This window comes from Lissotriton helveticus, chromosome 3_1, assembly GCF_964261635.1.
Source record: "Lissotriton helveticus chromosome 3_1, aLisHel1.1, whole genome shotgun sequence".
In the NCBI taxonomy this organism is placed as follows: Eukaryota; Metazoa; Chordata; class Amphibia; order Caudata; family Salamandridae; genus Lissotriton; species Lissotriton helveticus.
In genome coordinates, this window is record NC_136061.1 from 673,024,565 (window position 1) to 673,042,604 (window position 18,040).

General features: G+C 45.0%; 1 protein-coding gene across 2 annotated transcripts in view; it reads left to right on the plus strand.

The window, feature by feature from the left end:
- The window catches only part of LYPLA2 (lysophospholipase 2), a 105,418-nt gene that overhangs the window by 30,214 nt on the left and 57,164 nt on the right, over positions 1–18,040 (plus strand). For both annotated transcript variants that reach the window (XM_078680811.1, XM_078680810.1), the window contains exons 5-6: positions 1,439–1,486; positions 2,625–2,695. In XM_078680811.1, the coding sequence (XP_078536937.1) occupies positions 1,439–1,486; positions 2,625–2,695 (119 nt within the window). The remainder of the gene's footprint in view (positions 1–1,438; positions 1,487–2,624; positions 2,696–18,040) is intronic.

Here is an 18,040-nt window from a genome sequence, read left to right on the forward strand (position 1 = left end):
TTTACGTTCTTTGCTGCTTTTAAATCTGCCCTTCGTATTTTGTTTGGGGGCTGACTGGAGTGCTGTTTTGGGGAAAGTCCGAGGTTCCTGGGGCAGGACACCAACTTTCCTCTTTTCAAGAAAAATCTAAACACCTAGCTCTTCCAATAGACCCTTTTTCATTTTCTTTTCATGGCATGTTCTGATAAATTGGATCTTTGCCAGGACACCTGTCTCTGGGATGCCATGCACTTTACAAATATTTTAACATAACACTTGGAGAGTGGCATCATGAGGAAGAGGTAACGAGTACATGTGATAATCTTCCAAGTCTGGAGTTTCCCTTTTATTTTTTACATGCATTACTCTGACTTTATATGTTCTCTTGGTGCACTGAAGGACCCCATAGACTGTGGTGTTTGTTTGTTCTTTGGGTAGGGCCTTTATGCTCCTATGCAATATCCACACATATATCCTTTAATGCTGTATCTTAAGTGAACGCCATCTAGTATCCCCCTTATGGCTTAATGGTGCCTTCATGTGTGTGTTCCTGTGTGGACTCTATTAAATTTTCTTTTGGCTTAACTTTTCCCCAGTTTAGGTCGGCATCCCTCTGCCCCTGTTTAGATTCCATGTAAATCCCGTTTGATGATTTTACCTACATTTCTTGGATGCTGACTTCCCTTACTTCTGAGTGGGCTCCTTATAATACCCACCCTTGTGGCCCCTTCTGGTGCATCAGTGGTATTTCCAACCAAGATGCATTCCTTCCTAAAGACTGTAAATATATGTGTGCATGAAGATCTGCAATAACCCACACATATGTGCAGGGATAGTCACAGTACAATGCCACACGGACGTCACCCAACATGCCCATATAGGCCATTCATTTTGAAGGAAACCTAGCATTTAAATAAAAATCTGAGTGTTGACGCCTTTGCAGTGGATATGAATTGCTAAATAATTAGTACAAAACAACTATCTACTTGCATAATCATTCAGAAGGTGCTTTGGGCCTAACCGTGAATAAGAAAATGCAATGCAGTGTGTTTAGTTTCATTGCGCAAAGGTTCATTTCCCAATTAATGTCTGTTGTAGGTAAGAGGTCCAGATGTAGCCAGGTAGTAAGTTATAACAAGGCGGTTTATTAAGTCCAGTTACAGATGATGAAGATGGTAAGTAAGATAGCTGATAGCACCACCAGGAGCAGCCTCCCTGCTGTTCAGCCTGCACACTCCAACTGGCACATCACCAAGCACCCATGCATTCCAACACATCAAAAAGCATTTCAAAACTCCTCCTGGCTGAGCAGTAGGGAAGATGTAACTAAGGGAAAGAAGAGGCGACAAGTCACAACAGTGTCTATTACTTATACACAAATCCTACGAATCAGCCCTCCCTTGAATTGCTGTGAATCTACTATCCTTTCCCTATTTTGACGTAATTTCCTCTTTTATAGACCGAGAATTCCAGTGACACTCAATATGAAGATGGTGATGCCGTCCTGGTCAGTGTTGAGTCATTGTTTTATTTTCCGTTAACATGTGAAATGATTCATCGCATGCATATGGATGGTGTTTCTGTTCAGTCTGTTTTTGTAGTGATAATTGATGTACACGTGTCCACACACAAGTGCGGACACTAATCGGTCTGCTTGGAGCCATAACCAGATTTGTGACTAATATTCTCCGAGGGTAATCTGTACAGAATTTGAGGCACTCTACTACAACTCTGGCTCACCTAGTTCTCTGTATGACCCTTCAATGGTTGTGGCTCTCCACTCACTGCCTTGCTACCCAGGCCTGTTATTCTTGTTGTTGATGTTTGTGATTCTGCCATCCTTCATCCCGGTGCTATTTACAGCGGTGGCAGGTTACAGTCTTTTTTCACCCATCTCCTCATTAACACTTGGTTGGAATCCAGGCATACAACTTAGTCTTCCACACTAAATGTGACAGACTGAAGACTTGACCTTAGGGCTTCTATCTAAGCTATTGTGTGAAGCAAATATTCTGTGAAAAACAACAGGGCATTGTGTAAAGCAGAGACTGCCGAAAATATTCAATTTAATGTTAGGATTTTTTTGTTGCACGTGCTTTGTCATGTAAGATGTGTTTGTGACTACATTGATTCCTAATGCTCCTGTGTCACTTTGTGACAGATTAAGTGAACCTTCCTTACCCTTGATACCCTAACCATCCACTATTTGCCTTCCCTCAACCCTATAAATGTCAGCTCTTCATGCGGGTGTTGAAAGGCAAATGCTCAACCAAAGGAGTACGTCTTGCACCATGTCCAGAAGTGCCAGACACTACCTAGCCCCAGACTTTTGTGTATTTGGTCTCTGATGTCCAGTCATATTGTCTAAGACAGAAGAATGGACCACAGAAGAAATGAGGTATCAAAGATGTAAAGGACTTCTCTGCTCAGATTTTGCTTTACAACGGTCCGTTTTTCCCCGCATTTGGTTGGTGAGGCTAGAATGTTCTTTTTTGTTGTTGCAGGGAATAGTATATATCTGCAGAGGTTTTCGAACATGCAGATGATTGTTAATCCCCTTCAGTGTTGCACCATGTCTTGAATTTCAATGGAAATGATGTAAGAATGTTTCTGAATCTGAGTGTTTCTTTTCATATTTCTGCCAGGTTTGACCTGATGGGCTTGAGTCCCGATGCCCCTGAAGATGAGGCTGGAATAAAAAAAGCATCCGAAAGCAGTAAGAAACATTCATTCACAAAGCCTGCAAGTCTGTCTTACATTGTATCCATGAGCTCAAAAGAAATTCATGTATTTAACACACAGAGTTTTCAAAGGCTGGAGCCATTATTGCATGCATGTGAAATTGTAGAGTATAAAATGACGGTAGGAACTATATTATCCTTTGTATTAGCAATAGTTAATGGAACGTCAAAGGCCTAGTGTAACTATCATTAATATGCCGAAGCCCAGTATGACTAAGTACTGCTCACAACAAACAGCTAAAAGTGTCTGTTGCCAGACACTAAAAATCATGCCACCCCTCTCAGGTCCCTCCTACAGCAGTCTATTTACAAATTATTGTTGGGTACATTAGTCAAAATATTTCAGTTAAACTGATACTACAGCTAATGATTTGAGAATCAGCAGTAGTGTTCTGGGGGTCGCACCTCAAAAAATGTACAAGTGGACTTGGAAACCGAATGTATGGTAAAAACCTCTGTGTATATCGGACAGTTAGCAAGATTCTACTGGTGTCACTTAGGGTAAGGTGTACCCTACTACCTTGGGTGCACAGATACACAGGGACCAAAACCAGTCGTTCTGAGATACGTTACAGCGTTATTATACCCCGGCACACTAAGCGTTAAATATATAACCGTGTATAACCTTGATAAGTTAGTGTCATACAACTCGAGATTCAATTTTTTAAAGGAATACAACGGAGATGAGTATGTACAAAAGTTCCTTTTCTTTTATTTATGCAAGTATTCTCATTGTGCATATAACAATTCCCGTCAGGACTGTGTGTACCCCTATTTCGAAACAATTATAATTACAGAGATATTGAAAGAAATCGTTGCACTACAAGGTCCTGATCAGTATGCACGAAAAAACAGCCGACACGTGTTTCGTCACATCCAGTGACTTCCTCAAGGCTCTCCGAAAATGTTTCAATAGTCGTAGTGATAACCGACCATATCCCTTCATATACTAATACAGGACTTGTTTGTGGCATCCAAATCCAACAGTTTATTGTATATAGTGCCCATAGGATTTTCACTTGTTGGACAGGGAAAATCCAGGAATTTACGTTCAAATGCAGCTACCAATAGACCTGCTACAAATGCTAGGATAAATCGGATCACAATACACAATCTAATTGTATTCCTTATTTTATTCTTCAGTGATATTAGCATGCATCCCGATACATTGTCAATGATATGGTAATCCCAAAAGAGCAATCATCCGGCCCATGATTAGGTGCCAGGGAATCCGTATATCCCCCCAAATATATACATGAAATAGCAACAATGTATCAAAGCCGAACTGTGCTGTAATGAGCCCCTTACATGTAAGTCCGCCGTCCCTAGCCGTGTGCTCTCTATCCCGTAGTCCGCAAAATAAGTCACTAGATGTGACGAAACACGTGTCGCTGTGATCGAGGCATGTGGGCTGCTGAATTCATATCTGTGCAGAGATCGCCGCCTAGTGTTTGGTCCGGATGATTGCACATTGTTGTCCTGGAAGAGTCTTCGAAGTATCCCGAGATAGGTGGCTCCTCCCTTGGACCACAGTGCGCATGGGCATCCTCTCCATCCTCAGATTGTTTTTTTCCGCCATTGGGTTCGGATGTACTTTCCAGCACTCCAAGTTCGGAATCAACAAAAACTTTTCTAAAGGCCAAAAGGCCTTCGGATCCGTCTGTATTGTGAAGCGCTCGTTACGGATACACTTTTTGAACATCTGTTGCACTCCGGTCGTCGAATCGGGCCATGAGGCCTTCTCGACGCCACGTGGACCGACCGTCGATGGAACGAAGTCCATTCAAATACTGCCCGCAGTGCAACTCAAAAGTTCCCGCACACAGATAAGCATCCAGTGTGCAACAAATACCTATCTCCAGATCACAATGAAGATAGTTGCCTAGTCTGCGCCCAGTTCCGGTCGAAGAAGACTATCCGGAATCGAAGGGCGGCGAGGCAAAACATGCAGAGGTCGGCACCAGAGCCCGAAAATATCTTCGACGATGAGGAAGACCTAGGTAGCGCCAAAGACTTGGATCAAGACGAAGAACAATACTCAAGAGGAGGAACAAATCGTCGATCACGAGGAATACGATCAAGATATCGTAGCTGTCGAAGACGACTCCGATGACGACGAGGGGCGAACCGTGAGTACACCGCCCCATATAGACACTACGCCAATATTAGAGACTCCAGTCGAGGCATCGCCAACAGGCCTTAGCCAAGATCAATATTCTGGTTCTATAGCCCCGCCGTACCGCCCGGCTAAGAACATTCAAAAAGAGCCTTCTGAGACACGACATACGACACCGGTTCCATCTAAACTGAAACTCGTCGACAATACCGTCTTCGGACCGAACGTCGTCGAACCGATGGTGATTAAGCCCAAGGGCGTCGACCCGAAGGCCACAGTTCCAATACACCCTTCAAAGACCGTCGAGTCGACCTCGAAGTCAAAACCCGTCGAGTCAACCTCGAGGCCAAAACACGTCGAATCGACACCCAAACAAAAGCATGTCGACTCGACCCCCAAAACAAAGCACGTCAAATCGAACAAATCAGGCTCAACTATCGACAAAGGGGAAAAAAACGGTAGACGAAAGCAAAAGGCCGACGCCCAAAACAAACGTCAAACCGAAAGTGAAACCTAAGGTGGACCAAAGCAAAACGGTTAAACCGAAGCCCATCGATCCAAGAAGGGGCATCGAGCCAAAACCGCAGGCTCCTGAGACCCCTCTACTGCCTAAAAACACTGCCGAACCGACCAAACCGCTCGGTCCGAAAAAGGTGGTGAAGCCTGCAAAAGACGTCCAACCGACAACAGCTGTCGAAAAACCTCAAAAACCGATCCAACCACCAAAAGCAGTCGAACCCATTAAAGGCATCGACCCGAAAAAAGTCAATCCAAAGGCAACGGCACCAAGGCCAAAAACTGTGGAAGAAGAGATTATCCATCCAGACCCCTCCACAGAAGACCAGTCAAAACTATATATTGACCCAAAAACTGGTAAAGTGACTGTTTACACAAAAAAGAAAAGACCTCTGCCTACTGAAGACTTTTCTAGAATTCCACTAAAAGAAAAGAGGGACTGTGCTACCTCTCCTATACTTTTTGAGCCTCTCACTCCAGCTATGCCTACCACTCCACATGCCCCAGGCTCACCTGCACGCTCGGACTACAACCCTGATGAAGATCAGGATGCAGATGTGGGGTTTGGTTATCCACAAAACCCATATGGAGACCCCAACTCACAGCCGTGGGGTGTGGGAGGTGAACCAGACTCTGAAGGGACTCTACCCATTACAGACCCTGCAGTATACCCAACCAAGCCATCACCCACAGAAGATACAGTGGCCTTTAACCCTCTACTAGACAGAGCAGCAAACTACCATAATGTAGATATGCATTCTGATGCTATTGAAGAAGACTTTCTCTTTGATACATTAACAACATCGGAAAGACATGTAAAAACACTCCCCATGTTGAAGGGCGTCTTAAAGCACGCAAGTGACATTTTTAAGGACACTGCTAAGGCACAGGTCATAAACCCTAGCATTGAAAAGAAATATAGGGCTGCACCTATAGATCCTACATACATTAGGGGACAACTACCCCTAGACTCCCTAGTGGTATCCAACGCACGAAAGCGTGCAAATTCACAGACTACTGGAGAGGCTGTTCCTCCAGACAAGGAGTCAAAGATCTTTGAAGCATCAGGCAAGAGAGTAGCAGCTCAGGCAGCAAACTCGTGGAGAATAGCCAATACACAGGCCTTGCTGGCCAGATATGACAGGGCACACTATGACAGTTTAGAGGAAATTCTCCAACACTTACCTGATCCTTACAAAAATCAGGCAGATGAACTTATACAAGAGGGAAAGCTCATCACAAATGCCTCAATTAAATGTGCCCTAGACGCGGCAGACACAGCTGCCAGATCCATCAACACAAGCGTGCTGCTGCGGCGACACGCATGGCTTCGCATATCAGTCTTTAAGAATGAAGTCCAAACCACTATTCTTAATCAGCCCATAAACCCAGACTTTTTGTTTGGTCCAGCAGTTGACTCAATTCTGGACAAAATGAAACAAGATGCTGAAACTGCGAAGTCCATGGGAGCTCTCCAGTCCCAACAACACCGGGGCTCCTTTCGTCGCTCCAGTTATAGAGGAGGAGCGTGAAGTAATAAATCACAGCAATCCTCCACCTATAAAAGTAACACGCAATCCACATACAACAAGAACACAAACAGGGGTGGATACAGAGGAAATAATACCAAGGGAAGAGGTCGTGGAGGCAATGCAAATAGATCCTCCACTAACACCAAACAGTGACTTATTGGCACTACCCCCAGACCATATAACACCGGTCGGGGGAAGACTGCAACAATTTCTGCCAGTCTGGTTAAATATCACTACAGACAAGTGGGTCAGGCAGATTATCCAACATGGCTATTGCCTAGAACTCACCTCCACACCACCCAACATACCACCCGTGCACCGTCCAATGTCACAGGAACATATAACGCTACTACAGCAAGAGGTCATCAGTATGCTGCAAAAGGGGGCCATAGAACCAGTCCCACTACAACATCAAGGAACAGGAGTGTTCGAGGCATATGGGCTGCAGATGGTACATTTATGAATAGATCGCCATCTGGTGTTGGGCTCGGATGATTGCACTTTGTTTTTCTTCTGGAGAAGTCTTTGTCGTCATAGGTGACTCCTCCTCTCGGTGTTAGTGCGCATGGGCATCGGCTCCATCCTTAGATTGTTTTTTTCCGCCATCGGGTTCGGATGAGGATCGAAGCGCTCCGGACCGACTTCAACAAAGAAGGTTATAACCGGCGCGTATTCCTTTCCAAATCGACGGTATCGTTATCGAACGCGACTGCACCCCATACCGACGCGATTCGAAGGACGAAGACTACGAGAAACTCGACGTAGTCCAGCCCGGGGTCCATGGAAAGGACTCCATTCAAAAAATGTCCAACGTGTGGTGCTAAGTTCCCACACAAGGACCTACACGAAGTGTGCAACCTCTGCTTGTCCCCTGAACACGAATCCAGGGACTGTGAGGCCTGTGCAGCATTCTCGTCAAAGTCGACGATTAGAAACCGTCGAGCCCGAAGACACGAGGTATCGAGAATGCAGTCACAAGCAATCCCGGAGCTGTTCGAGGACCAGCAACCAGAAGAGGAGGAAGAAGAGGCCGACGAGGCGGGGTCAGAAGCGGACGTGTCCGACGTCGAGGAATTCGACGTCCAGCAAACCGTGAGTGACGACGTCCCTTTACCGAAAAACAAACCCCGCACGGTGTCGACCCCGCCCTCGAGCCCGGTCAGACAACCGAAAAAAGTTTCCAACGCCCCGCCTTCGAGCCCGGCAACGAAACAGAAACCGAAACACTCGGTCCCCCATCATAGTGGTTCCGGTTCCGATAAACCAACCACATCGACACCGAAGCACCAAGTAAAGGAAAGCTCGAAGTCGAAGCAGTCCATGTCGACACCGAAGCACGCTTCGGCGCCGAAAACACCCTCGACACAAGGGACATCTTCGATACCGAAGAAGTCGGATCCGAACAAAAATTCGGCACCGAAAATACAAATGGACATTTCAAAGAAAAGACACCTTTCGGAACCGAAAACTGCGGTACCGACACAGGAACACGGAACGGATCCTAAACAAAAGACTTTGTTTATTGACCCAAAGACTGGCAAGGTAGTCACAGAGCTACCTAAAAAGAGGAAACATGAACATTTGGACGACAAGGCTCATCCAAAGAAGAGAACAATGGGGACGAATACAACTCCTCCCCCTTCTCCCAAACCTCACACACCATCTCCGCCTATTCCTCACAATAGGCCAGATATTCCTCCCACACGTCCATCTACACCTACAACAGATGGAGAAAGTGACACAGGGGAGGGGGGACACCCTGGGGATGATGAGGACACAATCCCAGAGGAGGCAGACCCATGGGAGGAGTATAATGTGGGATCAGGTAATGATACCGACCTTGAGTCATATCCCTCAAAACCTTCACCTCCTGATGACAATACTGGGTTTGCACAACTCATTACTAGAGCAGCAACATTTCATAAGGTAGACCTACATACAGAACCTCTAGTACAGGACTTCTTATTAGAGACACTACCTACTGCACAAAGAACATCAGGAACACTACCAATGCTAAAAGGCCTTCTCAGTCATACATCAGAGATATTCAAAGACCCAGTGAGGGCTAGGGTATTGAACCCAAGAATTGATAAAAAATATAGGGCAGCTCCAAAAGACCCAATATACATTAAGGGACAAATTCCTCTAGACTCACTAGTGGTCACAAACGCTCGCAAGAGAGCAAACTCTTTATCTACGGGAGAAGCGCCACCTCCTGACAAGGAGTCTAAACTAATAGATGCCTCTGGCAAGAGAGTAGCATCTCAAGCGGCAAACAGTTGGCGCATAGCTAATACGCAAGCACTACTTGCAAGGTATGACAGAGCGCATTATGATGAGTTAGAAACACTCATCAAACATCTCCCTAAAGAACATCAAAAGAGAGCTGATCAACTTATACAAGAAGGGAAGTTAATTACTAACACTTCAATAAAGTGCGCCCTAGACGCGGCAGAAACTGCGGCAAGGTCGACAAATACAAGCATCATGCTAAGGAGACATGCATGGCTCAGAGTGTCAGGATTCAAACAAGAGGTACAAACCTCGTTACTTAATCAACCTTTTGATGGGAAAACACTTTTTGGCACAGGGACAGATGAGGCCCTAGAAAAAATGAAAAAAGATACAGAAACGGCTAAATCAATGGGAGCATTGCAGCAGCCGACACAAAGAGGTTCCTTTCGTAGATCCACCTATAGAGGAGGATCCAAAAGTACAGGTACAAACCAACAGCAAACCTCTTTTACACCTACATCACCCAGAGGTAATTCTAGAGGTGGATACAGGGGTAACAACAACAAGGGTAGAGGTCGCGGAAACAACAACAACCGCAACTCTCCAACCCCAAAACAGTGACTTCATAGAGCTTCCCCCAGACCATATAACACCGGTAGGGGGACGCCTATCACAGTTCCTACCTGTCTGGGAAAACATCACATCAGACAAGTGGGTAAGACAAATTATCCAACATGGTTATTGCCTAGAACTCACAGCTACCCCACCAAACATCCCCCCCAAACAGCGTCCAATGAAACAAGATCACCTGACACTGTTAAAACAGGAAGTAATATCACTGCTAGAAAAGCATGCCATAGAGAAGGTTCCACAGCACCAACAGGGAACAGGAGTATACTCACTATACTTCCTAATCCCCAAAAAGGATGGGTCTCTAAGGCCAATACTGGACCTAAGACCTCTCAACGCATACATAAATTCGGAACATTTCCACATGGTCACGCTCCAACAAGTACTTCCTTTACTGAAGAAAGGGGACTTTCTTTCTACACTGGATCTAAAAGACGCTTACTTTCATATCCCTATTCACAAATCCCACAGGAAATACCTCAGGTTTGTGGTAGAAGGACAACACTATCAGTTCAAAGTCCTCCCATTTGGTGTCACGACGGCACCAAGAGTGTTCACAAAGTGCCTGGCAGTGGTAGCAGCTCACCTAAGAAGACAACAAATTCATGTCTTCCCATACTTGGACGACTGGCTAATAAAAGCCAGGTCGCAAGAGGAGTGTCTGCAACACACACAAAGGACAATTCAGCTACTACACCAGCTAGGGTTCACGGTGAACTACACAAAGTCACACCTACAACCAAACAAAGTTCAACAATATCTGGGGGCTACCATAGACACAGAAAAAGCCAAAGTGTACCCCAACGCAATAAGAGTCCAAGCAATGCTTACAATCATTCAGAGATTTCAGCCACAACACTCACTAACAGCAAGAGTGTTCATGCAGCTACTAGGCATGTCATCCTGCATACTGCTAATACCATATGCAAAACTACAAATGCGTCCGCTACAAGAATGCTTAGCGACACAGTGGAATCAGGCTCAAGGACAGATTACGGATCTGGTGTTGGTAGACGACCGCACACACCGCTCTCTGAAGTGGTGGAACAGAACAAACATTACCAAGGGGCGGTCGTTCCTAGAGCCAATTCCACAGGTGACAATAACAGCAGACGCATCGCTCACCGGATGGGGAGCACATATGGACAAATACACAGTACAAGGAAGGTGGAGTGTGCAGGAAAAAACACTGCACATCAACTATCTAGAACTACTGGCAGTGTTTCTAGCATTGAAAGCCTTTCAGATACATGTTATCCACAAAGCAGTCCTGATCAGAACAGACAACATGACAGCCATGTATTATATTCAAAAACAGGGGGGGACGCACTCTCTCCAATTATCCAGACTGGCACAGGAGATTTGGAGATGGGCCATTCCTCAAAACATCTATCTGTTAGCCGAACACCTACCAGGAGTTCAAAACCAGATAGCAGACATCTTAAGCAGACAGTCGGAACAAATACACGAATGGGAACTGCACCAACAAATACTGCAGCCATTCTTCCAAAGATGGGGACAACCAGAGATAGACCTATTTGCCACTCATCAGAACGCAAAATGCCAAAGCTTCGCGTCCAGGTACCCACATCACCTGTCGCAGGGCAATGCGTTATGGATAAATTGGTCCAACAAATTTGCATACGCTTTTCCCCCTCTCCCACTAATCCCATTAGTGGTCAGGAAACTGCAACAACATTCAATGACAATGATACTAGTAGCACCCACGTGGGCAAGACAGCCGTGGTTCACCACGCTCCTGCAACTCTCACAAGTGCCACATCAAAAGCTACGAATTCTACCCATGCACCTTACACAGAACCATGGAGAGATAATGCACCCAGATCCAACTCAATTGAACTTAGCGATCTGGCTCCTGAAATCCTAGAATTTGGGTACTTAGATCTCCCCCCAAATTGCATGGAAATAATTAAACAAGCGAGACGTCCAACCACCAGAGCATGCTATGCAGCTAAGTGGAAGAGGTTTGCTATACACTGCACTAATAACAATATCAACCCTCTAGACGTATCAACAAGGGAGATTATTTGCTACTTGTTACACTTACAGCAATGTAATCTAGCGTACACATCTATCCGAGTACATCTAGCAGCTATAGCAGCATACCTACAAAACAGGCAGCGCATATCACTGTTCAGAGTACCAGCGATAAAAGCATTCATGGAAGGTCTTAAAAGAGTCATTCCACCAAGATTACCACCTACCCCAGTCTGGAACCTCAACGTAGTACTCACCAGACTAATGGGGCCACCCTTCGAACCTATGCATAGGTGCGAAATACAATTCCTTACATGGAAGGTGGCATTCCTTATAGCCATTACCTCACTCAGAAGAGTAAGCGAGTTACAGGCATTAACAATACAAGAACCATTCCTACAGATACACCAGAATAAAGTGGTTCTTAGAACAAACCCAAGGTTCTTACCTAAAGTAATTTCAGCATTCCACATCAATCAGCCAGTGGAATTACCAGTCTTCTTTCCAAAGCCACAGACGGTGGCAGAAAGGGCTCTACATACACTAGATGTTAAAAGAGCCATTTCATACTACATAGAAAGAACACAAGGTTTCAGGAAAACTAAACAACTATTTGTAGCATTTTCCCCAACACATAAGGGCAATCCTATCTCTAAAGCAGGCATCGCAAGATGGATTGTAAGATGCATACAAATATGTTACATTAAAGCAAAGAGAACATTAACTGTTCCTCCTAGAGCTCATTCCACAAGAAAACTAGGAGCATCTATGGCATTCTTAGGGAACATTCCCCTAGATGACATATGTAGAGCAGCAACTTGGTCTACACCACATACATTCACAAAGCACTACTGTGTTGATGTACAGGCTGCACAACAAGCCAGAGTGGGCCAAGCTGTATTAAAAACTCTATTTCAGACAGTTGCGACAGACACTGGTGACCACCGCTAGGGAGGTAACTGCTGTACAATCTATTCATAAATGTACCATCTGCAGCCCATATGCCTCGAACGGAATATGCTACTTACCAGTATGCATCTGTTCTTGGCATAGAGGGCTGCAGAGTGGTACATGCCCTCCCTGCCTCCCCGGAAACCTGTGTCTGTCCCAACATTATCTTATTTAGATACATTTACATGGGCATATCTTTGTGTACTACACTACACTACTCCATCTAACCCTACTATGGCAAAACAATCTAAGGATGGAGCCGATGCCCATGCGCACTAACACCGAGAGGAGGAGTCACCTATGACGACAAAGACTTCTCCAGAAGAAAAACAAAGTGCAATCATCCGAGCCCAACACCAGATGGCGATCTATTCATAAATGTACCACTCTGCAGCCCTCTATGCCAAGAACAGATGCATACTGGTAAGTAGCATATTCCATACTCCCTATACTTCCTTATTCCAAAGAATGACGGGTCTCTCAGACCAATATTTGACCTCAGGCCCCTCAACCTGTACATTTTGTCGGAGCATTTTCATATGCTCACTCTCCAGCAAGTCTTGCCATTGCTTCGCCAGGGAGACTTCCTAGCAACTCAAGACCTCAAGGACGCATACTTTCATATTCCAATACACCCTGCTCACAGAAAGTATCTAAGGTTCACCATTCAAGGACCGCACTACCAGTTCAAAGTCCTACCATTTGGTGTCACAACAGCTCCATGAGTGTTCACCAAATGCCTAGCTACAGTGGTGGCACATCACAGGAGGCAACACATCCATGTGTACCCATACCTGGACGATAGGCTAATACACGCGCCATCAGCCCAGGAATGTGCCAACCACATGTCAAAGACCATCCATCTCCTGCACAGTTTAGGCTTCTCACTAAACTACCCAAAATCACATCTGCAACCCTCCCACGTCCAACAGTACCTGGGAGCAACAATAGATACACTGGCAGCAAAAGCATATCCCAATGCAGCACGGATCAATGGAATGCAAACATTGATCCAAAGGTTCAGACCCAACACTCATTGCCAGCTCGAGTGTTTATGCAACTAATAGGCATGATGGCCTCGTGCATATTCATAGTCCCTCATGCCAGGCTACATATGCGTCCGCTCCAAGAGTGCCTAGCAAGGCAGTGGAACCAGGCTCAGGGGCGATTACAAGACCTAGTGTTGGTGACCAGTCGGGCATACGACTCTCTGCATTGGTGGAATCCACAAAACCTTTGCAAAGGACGACTGTTCCAAGAGCCTGTCCCACAAATAGTGTTAACCACGGACGCATCCCTACTAGGATGGGGAGCCCATGTCCTACATTACACAGTACAGGGACTCTGGACTGTACAACAAAAGAAACTGCACATCAACCTTCTGAAGTTGATGGCGATCTTTTCAGCCCTAAAAGCATTCAAGACACACTTATGCAACAAAGCTGTGTTGATCCGGACGGACAACATGACCGCTATGTATTACATTCAAAAACGGGGAGGAACACACTCACCACAGCTGTCGCACTTAGCTCAAGCAATGTGGAAATGGGCCATTCAGAAGAACATGTTTCTCATGGCAGAGCACCTCCCAGGCAAGGACAATCAGGTAGCCGACCTACTCAATGGGAAATTCACCCCAAAGTGCTCCAACCATTCTTCCGGAAGTGGGGACACCCGGAGATAGATCTGTTTGCCACAAGCGAAAACGCAAACTGCCAGTACTTTGCCGCCAGGTTCCCACATCCGCAGTCGCAGGGCAATGCGATATGGATGAACTGGTCAGGCAAATTTGCGTACGCTTTTCCCCCAGCTCCATTAATACCGCTGGTGGCACGCAAAATGCGCCAACACACACTAACGCTGATCCTAGTTGCTCCCACATGGGCGAGGCAACCATGGTACACAACGTTCCTAGAGCTGTCAGTGGTGCCTCATCAAAGACTGCGACTCACACCCAATCTTCTAACTCGGAGCCATGGAGAAATCCAACACCCAGACCCGCAACAGCTGAACCTGGCGATCTGGCTCCTGAAATCCTAGAGTTTGGATACCTAAACTTGCCCCCAGACTGCATGAATATTATCAAAGAGGCAAGAAAACCCACTACCAGAGCATGTTATGCAGCTAAGTGGAAACGTTTCGTCATTTACTGTAGTAACAACAATATTAACCCACTTGATGCTTCTACTTAAAACATCGTTTGCTATCTCTTGCACCTACAACGTTGCAATTTAGCCTATTCATCCATCAGGATACATTTAGCTGCGTTAGCAGCATATCTTCAAAACAGGCAACACCTTTCACTATTTAGGGTGCCAGCAATTAAAGCGGTTGTGGAAGGACTTAAACGCGTAATCCCTCCAAGACACCCACCTTCACCAGTCTGGAATCTGAACATTGTTTTAACCAGACTTATGGGACCACCTTTTGAACCACTACACTCATGCGAACTACAATTTCTTACTTGGAAAGTGGCCTTCCTTATTGCCATTACTTCACTTCGAAGAGTTAGCGAGCTGCAAGCTCTAACTATTCAAGAGCCATTCATTCAAGTACATGCAAATAGAGTAGTTCTCAGAACAAACCCTAAATTCACGCCAAAGGTGGTATCCCATTTCCATATAAATCAAACCATAGAACTGCCAGTGTTCTTTCAAAACCCACAGACAGTAGCTGAAAGGGCCTTGCATACTCTAGATGTCAAGAGAGCTCTGCTATACTATATAGATAGAACTAAGGCATTTCGAAAAACAAAACAGTTGTTTGTTGCTTTCTCACCGCAACACAAAGGCAACCCTATTTCCAAACCAGGTATAGCCAGATGGATCGTTAAGTGCATCCAAATATGTTATTTAAAAGCAAAACGCACCTTAACAGTTCCCCCTAGGGCGCATTCCACACGCAAGCTAGGGGCATCCATGGCTTTCCTAGGTAATATTCCCTTACATGAAATTTGTAGAGCAGCCACATGGTCAACCACATATACGTTTACCAAACACTATTGTGTAGATGTACATTCAAAACAGCAAGCTGCTGTAAGACAGGCTGTTCTCAAAACTCTTTTCCAGACTGCTGCAGCTGACACAGGTAGCCTCCGCTAGGGGAGATACTGCTATACATTCTATGCACAGATATGAATTCAGCAGCCCACATGTCTCGAACGGAATATGCTACTTACCAGTATGCATCTGTTCTTGGCATGTAGGGCTGCTGACATTCATATCGCCCACCCGCCTCCTCGGTGCCTGTCGCAGCTGCAGCACTCGCTCTTTGCATGGACATCTCTTACTGGAGGAGCCACCTATCTCGTGATACTTCGAAGACTCTTCCAGGACAACAATGTGCAATCATCCGGACCCAACACTAGGCGGCTATCTATGCACAGATATGAATGTCAGCAGCCCTACATGCCAAGAACAGGTGCATATTGGTAAGTAGCATATTCCTTTTCGTGCATACTGATCAGGATCAGTATGAACGAAATGAGTATCAGTGCCGGGGTATAATAACGCTACTACAGCAAATGCGTAGGATGGTTAGCATAGCGGCTTGGTGCTTGGAGCAGTCACAGACATGGTAGTCTGCTGACCCCCTGCAGGCCATCATCCCTATGATGGCTGTGATTCCCAATGGGTCACAAATTGCGACCTCCCTGATAAATGTTCCTGAGGTATGTTGATTTTCACCCACTAGCAATCGCTAAATGAAACCCAATGAGTTTTACATTAGGAATAGCAATTTCATAATTGCGATTCGCAGGAAATCGCAATTAGTTAGTTGCTATTCCTAATATTGATATATCTGGCCCCTTGTTAACCCTCTAGAATCAGACGATAGGGATGTAATTTCTTGTCCCACGTTTTTTGGTAGAGGCTGCAGAGCTGTTATTGCTTTTATATTATCCAGAAGTTTGGTGGATCAGCTTAATGGAAGAGAGGTACTAGGGAAAAACGTGGGTGATCATAACCCTCGGACCATTATTTTAATGATCCCAGACGCTCATTTGCACCAACTTCTAAGGAAAATTTGCATCTAAAAGACCAAAGACAAAAGGCTCAGATTAGTTTTGAGGCTACCTCATCTAGTTTTTTTTTAGGACAAGTCTGAAATAGTATGAACCCTTTCAACACGTCTAGCCTTTGATGACAATATTGTCATGTGTTCTACAGATTTTAACCCCATCCGCGCTAAGCGTTTTACCGCTGTGCGCTAAAGATTCGCAATTACGGCGTCACATGACGAGCTCAGCTCGTCATGAGCGTACAACAGGCGTACCTCATGACGAGCTGAGCTCGTCATGAGCGTGGAAGGGGTTAATCAGTTGATTAAAAGATCTGTCTCTAACCCAACACAACAATCAAATAAAAAAGGAACCACCCTGCCACTGATAGCTGGAAGCGGAATATCTCACTATTGTCTGGGACAAATGTTCCCAAAATGACCAAGCCACAAATATATATAATATAAATGAACTAATGCATACATTTATAAATATTTAATACAAAATTCTCCAAATACATTTGAATTCCATAAGTAAACCCTTTCAATAAATACAAAATAACCAGAACTAATACTCAATAGATAACCCGTATATCAAATCACTCAAACCATACTCAAACTATCACCTGCCACACAATGTTCTATATCTTCTTTGATATCCACACTACACATACAGAAACAGAGTTAGAAAAAACAGAAGCAAGAGACAATACATCAGGATATTAAAGAGTAGATTAATATTTCATGTTTTTCATTATTAGCTGGGCTCACTGTTATTACTTATATATTCATATAGAACTAATCAAGCTAATCCATGTACCTGGAACAATCACTGCTTAATCAAATATTGTGTAATTTAACATAAGCTGCTCAATCAGAGGTTGCCATCCTGGTGCTCCTGTGGTAACCTGCACTGACGCATGTTTCGGTGACCACCCAAAAATGGGTTACACCTTCATCAGTGCACTTGTGCAAGCTGTTCCAAACTTCACAGTGGAATGGAGCACGGGGACAAAAAGGAGGCAATCTCACATATCTGTCCAACAAGTATAGAGGAAAGACCCTAGCTGTTAGCGGGATGAACACTAGCCCATGGGTACACCTACATGAAGGTGCCCAAATCTCAGGACAGAATACTATGTTCCTGAACCAATAAGGATAAATATATTTTTCAGTGATCATGTTGCTATAGACACCAGTCTTGACAATAAAAATAATCAAGGGTTAAAGCAGAACATCACAGGGGAATAACCTCACAGACGTCCTGATAAAACGTGCCACGTTTGGCCAATGCAGCATCCGGGGTTAGGCCATCTCTAAACCAACGCATGCTTCAGATGCAA